Source organism: Musa acuminata, chromosome BXJ3-3, assembly GCF_036884655.1.
Source record: "Musa acuminata AAA Group cultivar baxijiao chromosome BXJ3-3, Cavendish_Baxijiao_AAA, whole genome shotgun sequence".
NCBI classification, from domain to species: domain Eukaryota; kingdom Viridiplantae; phylum Streptophyta; class Magnoliopsida; order Zingiberales; family Musaceae; genus Musa; species Musa acuminata.
The window spans coordinates 22317359-22328976 of NC_088351.1; the positions used below are offsets into that span (position 1 = coordinate 22317359).

The 11618-nt window shown below is 42.1% G+C and overlaps 1 protein-coding gene across 2 annotated transcripts; it reads right to left on the reverse strand.

Annotated features, from left to right (window-relative positions):
- Positions 1-5694: 5694 nt before the first annotated feature.
- LOC135583427 (2-phytyl-1,4-beta-naphthoquinone methyltransferase, chloroplastic-like) lies at positions 5695-11034 on the reverse strand. Of its 2 annotated transcripts, XM_065141727.1 has the most exons (9): positions 10748-11034; positions 10576-10640; positions 10355-10445; positions 7866-7954; positions 7420-7553; positions 7281-7342; positions 7020-7119; positions 6179-6352; positions 5695-6071 (listed from the first exon to the last, which is right to left on the reverse strand). In XM_065141727.1, exons 1-8 carry the CDS (start codon positions 10982-10984, stop codon positions 6252-6254), a joined length of 879 nt encoding a protein of 292 aa, XP_064997799.1. In that variant the 5' UTR covers positions 10985-11034; the 3' UTR covers positions 5695-6071; positions 6179-6251. The 2 variants fall into 2 exon arrangements, with proteins under 2 accessions (XP_064997799.1, XP_064997800.1); XM_065141728.1 differs by lacking the exons at positions 10355-10445; positions 10576-10640.
- Positions 11035-11618: the final 584 nt, after the last annotated feature.

An 11618-nucleotide genomic window follows, 5' to 3' on the forward strand; every position in this document is an offset into this window, starting at 1 on the left:
GGCGTACGAGAGCCGCAAACTCAACGAGACTGAGCGGCGGTATCCGATGCATGAAAAGGAGATGACTACGGTGATCCACTATCTACGAGTTTGGCGACACTACCTTCTTGGATCGTGATTTGTACTAAGGACAAACAACATCGCTTTGAGCTATTTCCAAACTCAGAAGAAACTCTCCCCAAAGCAGGCACGATGGTAGGACTTCCTGGCTGAGTTTGATATGGTAATAGAGTATAAGCCCGGAAAGGCGAATGTCGTGGCCAATGCATTGAGTCGGAAAGTGGAGCGCGTGAATAACGTACAATTGGAGGGCAAAGGCCAAGCAAGTCAGTTGCACTCTAACTTCCTTTCCAGAATCAGGGATGGACTATACAACGAACCCAAGCAGAAACCCTGATACAGCTCATTAAAGAAGGCAAGACACGATGGTTTTGGGTCTAGGAGGGACTCGTTTACACCCAAGGGAATAGGGTCTATTTTCCTCGAGTGGACAATCTGAGACGTGAACTCTTAAGAGAGTGTCACGATTCCCTTTGGGCTGGACATCCAGGCATTCATAGAGCCTTGGCTCTCGTGGAGAGGGCCTTCTATTGGCCGAAGATGGGGACTGATGTGGAGGAACATATTCGAACATGCCTCACTTGCCAACAAGACAAGGTGGAGCAACGAAAATCGGTGGGACTTTTGGAGTCATTGCCCGTACCAGAAAGGCTGTGGGAGAGTATTTCCTTGGACTTCATATAAAGCTTGCCCGTAGTAGGGAGACTCGGATCGATACTCGTGGTGGTCGATCGATTTTCTAAGTATGCAACTTTGATTGCTGCTCCCCTACACTGTTCAGCAGAAGAGGCGGCCAAGCTGATGATGAAGGATGTGGTGAAGTATTGGGGAGTCTCGCACAATATCATCAGTGATCGAGACGCTCGGTTCTTGGGACAATTTTGGACCAAGCTATTCAAATTGTTGGGGTCGAAGTTATACTTCTCCACAAGTCTCCGCCCCTAGACGAATGACCAGACTGAAGGGATAAACTCACTCCTAGAGTAATATCTTCGGCACTACGTGAGTGCCAAACAACGAGATTGGGTGAAGTTGTTGGACATTGCCCAATTCTCCTATAACTTGCAGCGGAGCTCTGCGTCCAACAAGAGCCCCTTCGAGATCATTACAGGGCAACAACCGTCAACTCCTCACACCATGGTAATTAGGTATACTAGGAGTAGTCCATCAGCCTACCACTTCGCAAGGGAGTGGCACCAAAATACAGATATTGCGCGGGCTTCATTAGAGAAGGTGACAAAAAGAATGAAGAAGTGGGCCGACTTGGGAAGGCGACCGCAAGAGTTCAAGATCGACGATTTGGTGTTGGTCAAGCTCCAACCAGCATCACTCCAATTCTTTAGGAATAAAGTACATAAAAGATTGGTGCGCAAGTATGAAGGGCCCTTCCCAATTATCAGCAGGGTGGGCAATGCCTCCTATAAGTTGCGGCTGCCAGCGTGGTTCAAAATTCACAATGTTCTTCACGCCAGCAATTTGAAAGCCTACCACTCGAATCCGCAAGATGCTTCCCGAAGTGTTCCAACTTTGTTACCCCTCACCATAGCCTCCTACGAGAAGCGAGTTGAAACCATTTTAGCGGACCGCAAGATAAAGCTACCCACTAGAGCTGAGCAGACCGAGTACTTGGTGAAGTGGCGAAAGCTTCCCCGAACTGAAGCCAATTGGGAGCCTGAAGATGACCTACGACATGAAGAAGCAATCATCAACAACTATCAACAAGCGTCGATGAGGGTGTCGACAGTTGATTAGTCTGTCACTCGTTTTTCGAACTAATCAACTTTCTCTTTACAAGTCCTTCGGGACCTGCGAGAGGTTGCAAGTGGGCTGATCTTTGCGGATGCAAATTGCAAGGGGGAAGTGCGACTTAGGCAACACAAGCTAAGTTTGCATCTTTGCTGCAAGGGTGCCTCGCGACTTGGGCAACGCAAGCTAAGTTGGCATCTTGGCCGCAAAGGTGTCTCACGCCTTAAGCAATTCTAGCTAAGGCCATGATAGACCGGGAAGCAATGGCGACGGTGGAGAAGGAGGCAGTGAGGGTCGCGACAAGGATTGACAGGGGGCTAAGCCAATAAAGGGAGCTATATTTCTGTCGCATCATAGAAGGAAAGGTTGTTGCAAGGGTTGAGAGGCAGTAGTGGCGGTGCGACTGGGAGCAAGGTTGTCGAGGGCGAGGAGCAGCAAAGGGGCGCTATTAGGGGGTGGTCCGCTGTGTCACAGACAAACTTCTAAATAGGATGTTTGAGTTAATGCTTATGTATGTCCGTGTCTTTTGGTATGTTAATGCTTTGTACAGTATGTAGAGGGACGGCCGAAGGCTTAATAGTCTCATTTTAGTTAGGTTGGTGGCCGCTTTAGGCTTGTAAATAAATGTTGTGTTATGAGGACACATGTGAGAGATTTTCGGTCTTTAATGAACCATTTTACCCTTTGTTGTGCAACTGTTCAGAGCTTGTAAAGTCTGTTTGTAATTTGCATAGTCTATGAAGTGTTTTCGGAAATGTTTGCTTGTGGATCCCGAATGAGGCGTTTTCTCTAACCCGTTCTCTCTTTTGTGGGTCCTAAGGGACATGGGAGGCTTCGGGGAGGCTGACCTTTGTAGATGGACACGCAAGGGTGCCGTACAACTTAGGCAAAACCAGCTAAGTCCATGACAGATGGTATCAGAGCGGGACAAGCACTCATAGAAACACTTAGCATGCAAACGTGGGGGACCTAGCGGGGCTGCATTGAGGGTAGTCAGCACACACACGACCGTTTGGGGGAAAACGGGCATAGAGATGTAGGGAAAATGAGTCGCTCGAAGGAGCGGGCATCTGAGATTGGCATTCAGAGGAATGGTCAACCCTTCGCGCAAGAGGCACCACGAGAACAGATAAGCTTGGAAGAATGCGGAGCGCACAAAGGTTGGGATGGTTGAGTTTGAGCTACGGCTCAACGTTGACAACTATACTTGATGGTGCTCAAGACAAGCGAGGCGCTTGGTAAATGATGAGACCATGCAAGGTGGAATGAGTTGCTCAATGACCGAAAGAGTTATGCAAAGCTCACAGAGGTGAGGAGAATTGCTAGCTCGAAGAATTTGGTACTCATGCATGGGCTTGTATTCGGACGATGGAATGTTCGTGGCCATCCTAAGGTGACCGAAACTCGGCGTCATGGAACATTGAAACTTTCTCTTCGGCATGTGAAGGATACATCCGTAGGAGGCTGAAGTGTGCAACGAGTTCAGCATGTTGCTAGACCTTGAGTGGTGTAGCGGGGGCTGTATTGACGTGGAGTCGTAATCTAGCAAGTGCGTTTGTAGGAGGCAGAACAATGCACAGTTTGTTCAGCAGATCGGAGTAGTCCAAGGGGATGGTGGTCTCCGAAACAAAGAGAGATGTTGCTCCAATAGGACAGTTATCCAGGAGGGATAAGTCCCGGCTCTCCAGAGGGAGAATCATGTGGGATGGACCTCACATGTTGAGGAGGAGTACCTCAACAAACAACAACTCCACGAAGCTCAATGGACTGAGCAAGCGGCGAGGAGTCGTCGCATGATCTCGCTCGATAGAATGCATTAGTGGATGCATTGCGAGATCAAGTGGGGGAGCGACCCAAAGCAACACAAATGAAGGCACACTTGGAGTCAATATGGAGATCAGACTCAAGGGAGGGCTGACCCGTGAAATGGTGGGCACGAGGGCCACCATCCACTTAATGCAAAAACGAGGAGCGGAGCAACTTGGGTGTAACTTAGTGAAGTACCCAAGCCGCATGAAGGGAGCCAGCATAGAAGATGGAACATGGAGCGGAGGCATAGTGCTTTCCTTGGACAGAGGTCAAGGACATGAACTCTTGTAGAGGTAAGAGCAGGATCATGTTGTTCCATGGGTCATTCATTCTGACGGAGCGGACTCATCTTGCATGGTGCCAAAGACGAAGGGAGCTTCTGGGCATATGCACCTTATCTCGAATGAGCATTTGATGGAGGAACTAAGGCGACTCAATTTGCGGAGGCGAAGTTGGGTTCATAAGGCCTTAGCACGGAGCAAGAGGACGCAGAGGCGGGTACTCTTGAAGAATATGCCACAGTGTTGTCATTCCATACTAGAGTCAGAGTCATTGGCGAGTTGAAGCAGCATGGCGGATCAAATGTTCAACTACTAAAAAACAGCAGCGGAGAGCAATTGGGAGCCAAGAGACGCATTGTAGTTGGAGCAGAAGATTGAAGACTTAGTAAAGGCAAAGAGTTGCAGTGTCGGCAAAGGCTTCGACGAGGACGTCAAAGGAATAAGTGGGGGAGAATGTCATGGACAAACTTCTAAACAGGATGTTTGATGTAATGCTTATGTATGTCCTTGTTTTTTGATATGTTCATGCTTTGTACAGCATGTAGAGGGACGGCCGAAGGCTTAATAGTCTCATTTTAGTTCGGTTGGTGGCCGCTTTAGGCTTGTAAATAAAAGTTGTGTTATGAGGACACATGTGAGAGATTTTCGATCTGTAATGGACCATTTTACCCTTTGTTGTGCAAATGTTCAAAGCTTGTAAAGTCTGTTTGTAATTTACATTGTCTATAAAGTGTTTTCGAAAATGTTTGCTTGTGGATCCCGAATGAGGTGTTTTCTCTAACTCGTTCTCTCTTTTGTGGGTCCTAAGGGACATGGGAGGCTTCGGGGAGGCTGACCTTTACGGACGGATACGCAAGGGTGCTGCATGATTTAGGCAAAACCAGCTAAGTCTGTGACAGCTGGTCGAAGAAAACGACGGCAACCCTTTCTTTGTTACCCTATTTTGATCGCCACAAGGAGGGGAGGTCGAGCGACTATGGCTGCGACCTAAGGGGAGGCGGGCGACGGTGGAGAAGGAGGCAACAGTGGTGGCGCGGTTGGGAGCAGCGTCACCAACAATCACCGAGGAGGGAAGGTCAAGCAACTATGGCTGCGACCCAAGGGGAGGCGGGCAACGATGGTGGCGCAATTCGGAGCAGCGTCACCAACGATCCCGAGGAGGGGAGGTCGAGCGACTGCGACCCAAGGGGAGGCGGGCAATGATGGAGAAGGAGATAGTGATGGTGGCTCGGGTGGGAGGCGACGGGCGGTAGTGGACTCTGGCTGGGAAGCGAGGCAGAGTCGATTGCTGGCCGGAGAGCAGCGATGGCGAGTGGGCTGGCCGAAAGCAGGGGAAGCAGGGGTGTGTGGCTGCGACTTCTTCTTCCTCTCTTCGTTTTTTCTTTTGTTTTTCTTTGATGATCACCGCTGTCTCCTTGATCACTTCAAGAGGATCGACCTCCTTGATTACTTCGAGAGGATCGACCTCCTTGATCACTTCGAGAGAATCGACCTCCTAGGGTTTTGTCAAAAGACTAAATAATATTTTCTTCATTATTTGTCAAGAGAAACAGTTACATCACTATTTATAAAGTTTCACCCAAAGTCTACCAGGACTTAAACTCTAATAAAAATAAATATTAAATAAACCTCTACCTGACTCTAATTGAACTAAAGAAACTCAATAAACAACTGAACTAAACAGACTCAATAAACATTATTTAAAAACTCAGAAAAATGATCCTAACACGTACCTTCACCAAACAGACAATTTCTCATATGGCAATTTCTCGTATATCCATCATGCTACAATGGAACAGACTAAAATATAAAAGGTCCTTATCAGAAAAAAGATCTTACAGCTGGTCATATTAAAGACTACAGAGGCAGCACAAGTGGTGATCACCAATCTATGAAGTGAAGGATGTAGTTAGAAAAACGTTGACGATCGAGTTGCAGACTTTAATTTTCGTTTCTAAGATTGGAAGGACCTCACTCTCTGTATCTAAGCAGGAAACGGGAAATAACTTTTTTGCTTTGCTATCTAACAACACTTGGAAGATTAACTTTGGAAACTCAGAACTGGAGGAGCAGTTGCTGAAATAAATGAGTGGTTGACAAGGATAACCATGAATCCCGAGAGAATAGAATCTTCTGCAAGCTAGGTGCCAGGAAACATCTGTATCAAAGCTCCACCTGCAAAGTCGTGAATGATGCTCAGCAGCTGATTGCCTTGCTGATAAAATTCCTGGTTTTCCAAAGAGACCACAATTTGTTTTTGTGTTTGTTATGCTGAAAAATACCTAATATGGTGGTTCCATTTCAGATACTCTCTGATAAAACACGTCAATTCAGTTTGCACGAAGAAATTGTCTGCTATCGAGTTGCCACTAGGTTCCCCATGAAACCACCACCAATTTCGTAGTGTTCTGCTTTGGAAAATCCCACTTCCTTTGCCAGCTTCTCTAATTCTTTTCCTGCAGTTATAGAACATTTTGTTTAACCCATGGACGATGATATCAATCAAAGAAGAGTAACAAGTTTGGAACAACATCAATTTCAAGCACGAAGATATGACATGTGATTAGAATTATGAAAACCTCTCAGTGGTTCTAGGATTAATTATGGGAACCAAGCACGGTATTTGTTTCTCCACAAGGCAGTAGTTGCAACATTATGTTTACCTCTTTCCCTAACAAATGCAGATGACCACCCAGAAACAGTCAAGTTAGAATCATCGAAGGAAAGAAGCCTAGGTTTTCTATCGAATGAGAATCTTGATTACATATAGTACTAGCAATATAATTCATAACAATCCTGAAACAATTAAATTCACCACAACAGACAAATTGCCAGTAACTATGAGATTCATGTGATGGAATTCATTGGCCAACCCATTAAATAAAATGAAGCCTAAGTCACAGATGACCGGTTAACATTAATATTCAACACCAAGTAGGAACCGCTAATGAAAATTTTAGCATGTAATCCATCCAACTTCAAAGCTACCCTAGCATATAAGAATCTTGGATCACTACATGTGTCACAGTTTTTTCTCCAAGGCAGCTCCATAGAAATTCATTCATGGGCGCTTCTTCATGAGAAGATACAATATAAGTAGAAGGAAAAAATATGACATCAAACCTGTTAAGAATTCATCGATTGATGTTTTCAAATATTTGTACTCTTGTGAAAGGCCATATTCACTTGCAGTAGGAACAACAACATTGTCTATTATCCATTCCTATATAACAAAAGCAGAAATCCCAGTATTTATTTGTCATATAAGAATGTAAACAACAATTATGAATGAAAAAGAGAGGAAAAACAAATAGAATAAGATTTCAATAATGACAAACTTGAATTCTATAACTTCACATATAAAATCTATCATCTGGTAAGTACCTGCAACATGTTTACAAGAGATGATGTGCTCTTATTAAAATCTAAAATGGATACTTTTGAACCTACAAAAGAAAGTTAAAGTTAAATAAATTCTTATGACCATTGTCAGACTAACAAAAATAGGATAAGATTAAAAAACCTGGTTTCAGAACCCGAAAGATCTCACGCATAGCTTTTTGTCTATCAATCAGATTACGCAATCCATACCCAATGGTAATAGCATCGAAGTAGCCATCTGAAAAGGGAAGGTCAAGTGCATCACCTTCAATCCACCTGCAAAAAGCACCATGTGTGTGGCACCAGAAGAATAAAAAGGAAAAAGAAGTCAAACGCTACCAAACCAACTAAATATTTTCAACAAAGCATCTATTTGCTGCTGTGTGTCACAAATCGTCTAGAACAAATACACCTAAGACATAATAGATGCCATTGAGTTTCTAATATAGAATTTAGATACAGTAGATTGCCCAAATTATTCATATTGCTGGAGCTAATTAAGGGCCTGAACGAGCAGATTTTATGTCCTTGCACTGGACAAGCACATCATGTTTCTACTTTCTATTTATAAATGCAACTGTTTCTTACTCAATGTTCTTGTAGCAGGCTTTCCAATATAGGTCTTCACGTCTGGAAGCAACGGACAGTTGCTCTCTTGAGAAATCAAGACCATAAACCTGCAAGTTTGTGAGAACATAGGACTCCCAACTGAGCTTACAGGTCAAAAAGTTTTAACTCAGAAAGTGTGGAAAATAAAGTAGGCTTAAACAACTATGATATCTTGATACTTGAAATGCTTAAACTAGTTCTATAAAACCATTTTGAAAAATACAGTGCATGGTTTGCGGATGACTAATTTCTCAGACAACATAGACACTAAAGTTGAGGATAAAATGAATTTCAAGTAAGTTTCTACTAATTTTGGTTCTCTTATTTTTCCTTGTGAACACAACTTCAAAGAATGCAATATGATGAAATAATTAATAGATACTTCACAACTAAGAACAGATGGACCAGTAGTTGAGTTTCCAAATTGTTGTCCAATACATATATAGGCAAACTGAGTTGTTTCTTGTGAATATACAAAGTCTCCACTAATTACTTTCCAGTTTTTGCACCTTCGTAACATATTACTATTACCATGAGAAAAAGTAATCTCAAGATAGCAAAAGAAAAGGAACATAACCAACCAAAAAATCAGAGTTAAAGAATGTCATTACCACCTACCAGGCTCTTTGTCCAGCTAAAGAGACCAGTGGCATCGGGATTGGGCTTAATGATGATGCTAACACGAGTGAGGACCTAATTTGAGAAGATCACCTCAATGTTAAGATGGTTTACTTGCCACAGCGTGTCACCATGCTCCGGTACATGCATGACTTCCCTTGGCACTAGATGACCCATATGGGACATACCCTTGACATGGCACTATGCCCTTGTGCCCCTACCTTATCGGCACAGATTCACCTAGCTGGCACAAGCAAACTCTCATACAATGCAAACCAATTCCATCGCTGTGGGAGTAGTGTACGATCTTACCGTTGTTGTGGTAGTAATGCACAGTCCTAGATTGCTGAATTTTATTTCCATCCAACCATATCAAGAGAAGAAAAGTATTTTCTCAATTTGATCATATAAGATTCCTAAATAACAAGCATTCTATCTAATCTAAATTTCATGATGCATTTTGTAGCTTGTTGTCCTTTTATTTCAAATTTCTACAGGAAATATTGTAGGTGGTTCCATGATGGAAGATCATTTAAAGATGCTAAAATTAAACAACAAAGAGGGTCAAGAATGTTCGATGAACCAACAATGGTTAAATCCTGTTCACAGAAGTTGAAAGGACACAGATAAGATAGATGACTGCTTAAAGGAAGATTCCTTTGAAGAACTAATCAAGGTTTTCAAATGGTCTAGAACTCCTATACAGAACAAACCCATCAAACATTGTGCATCATCTATGAGAGCCACCTGTATTAACCAGCCTGAAGGAATGCAACCTTTGCATCCGGTCATAAGCTCAATTCAAGTATGCTGGTCGCGTCCTGCAGCAGAATGGATCAAGCTGAACACAGATGGGGCCTTTGAGGCCCATTCAAAGATGGGAGGTGCGGGTTTTGTGCTTAGGAACAGTGCTGCCAGATGTCTTCTTGCTGGTTGCAGATTTCTACTTGCAGGCAGCTCTTGGGCGAATGAATTTTTGGCAGTCAAGGAAGAAATCTCGGCTGCAATCCAGCTGGGTGTAAATAAGCTACTCATTGAAACTGATGCGGGATGGATTGTAAAAGTTTTGAACAAGGAGGAGGAATCTCCTCCTTGGTTCCTTCTTAATTTTCTTCGTGAGATTTTTGCTCTACTCAACTTGATCATCGAGTGGAGGGTGATAAACACCTTTGGAGAAGGCAACCAGTGTGCCCACTGCTTGCTTCTTTTGCTAAAAGGTCCAAATCAGATCACATTTGGATGCAGGATTGACATCCTGACTTTCACTGTATTTTGCGCTTGGATGAGCAAGCTGTAACTTGTAATCGGCTTTTGAGTTAGTATAGTTCTTCTCTTTTTGGAAAAAAAAAAATTGTGTATCATCATATCAAATCCAAATGATAAGGAATGGAAAAAATGGTTTGAACAGAAGAAAATTAGTACGGTATATAAACTTAATGTAGTTTAGGACTAAGAATCACAGCACCTTTCTCAGAGAGGGTAATCCTTTCATGAAATGCAACACCAAAACTTTGCACAACATTCCATCAATTACTCTCTTAAGTAGCATATTGGCACAAATTGTCAATGAGCAAGCAAATATGTTAACTGTACGAGTTATTTTCCTAACGATTTTCCCTTTAGTGGTGTTCATGTTCAACCTGAAGCTTATAGATTCAGTTTCTGTTCGTCCTCTTCTCTGGATATGATCAAAGAATGTAAACTCAGGACGATTGAGCAAAAGCAGTTCCAAAGGCGCGTCCCCAACATGAACACCCAATATAAAAATCTAAATGAAGTAGAAATGAACAAAAGAATGAAGTGGGAAATGCAAGAGACAGAGGAAGGATGGAATCGATGGACAAACGCACCTCTCCTTCGGTTCCGACTTTCTGGGAGAGAAAAAATACCAGATCGCCGCTCCCGCAGCACAAATCAAGAACCCGATTCCCTCGTTTCGCCCTACTTGAATGCGGTAATTGTGAAGAAGAAGAAGAAGAAGAAGAAGAAGGAAAAGAAAGCGAGAAAGGAAACAAAGGCTATGAGAAGAGAGATAGTAAAGCAAGAGAAAAAGCCAAGAAAAGAAATCCACCCGCTCCAGGAGACGCACATCCTTTTCCAGGAGCGATGCTGTCCCAGGCTCAGCATGTCATTGAGCTGCCAAATTCCTTCCGTTATCATAGCTAAAAAGAAAGAAAGGAAGGAAGAGAGAGAGGCAGAGACAGAGGTGAAGGGTCGAGGAGATGAGGAGCGCGATGGCTTACGTTGTCGTAGACGGGAGCGATGCGGTTAAAGAGAGCATGGCGTTCAGCGGAGCAGCGGACCCGATTGTTCCCCAGCCGCCGCCGCGGCGGAGGAGGAGAGCGAAGAAGGAAGAGGAAGGGTCGTCGTGGAAGCCCTAAAGAGGAGCAACGAATAGGGAGCGACGACGGAGCCCAGGAGGCGGAGTGGAGATGGCGGACGGCAGACGGAGGCGGTGCAGGACCGTTAACAGCACCCATGCCGACGAAAATGCGAAAGAATGGAGTGGATGGGCGATCTCTCGCATGTGTGGCCGGGCGCAGATGATGGCGTATTATTTATTATTATTATTATTATTATTATTATTATTATTATTATTATTATTATTATCATCATCATTATTATTATTATTATTATTATTATTATTATTATTATTACTATTATTATTATTATTATTATTATTATTATTATTATTATTATTATTATTATTATTATTATTATTATTATTATTATTATTATTATTATTATTATTATTATTATTATTATTATTATTATTATTATTATTATTATTATCATTATTATTATTATTATCATTATCATTATCATTATCATTATCATTATTATTATCATTATTATTATTATTATTATTATTATTATCATTATCATTATCATTATTATTATTATTATCATTATTATCATTATCATTATCATTATTATTATTATTATTATTATCATTATTATTATTATTATTATTATTATTATTATCATTATTATTATTATTATTATTATTATTATCATTATTATTATTATCATTATCATTATTATTATTATTATTATTATTATTATCATTATTATTATTATTATTATTATTATCATTATTATTATCATTATTAT

Coding starts and splice junctions, on each gene's coding strand:
- LOC135583427 (XM_065141727.1), bottom strand. CDS start 10,984: ATGGGTGCTGTTAACGGTCCTGCACCGCCTCCGTCTGCCGTCCGCCAT. Junction 7,955..10,354: donor AAGTCGGAACCGAAGGAGAG/GTGCGTTTGTCC, acceptor ACAAACTTGCAG/GTTTATGGTCTTGATTTCTC. Junction 7,554..7,865: donor GCCTGCTACAAGAACATTGA/GTAAGAAACAGT, acceptor TGCTTTTTGCAG/GTGGATTGAAGGTGATGCAC.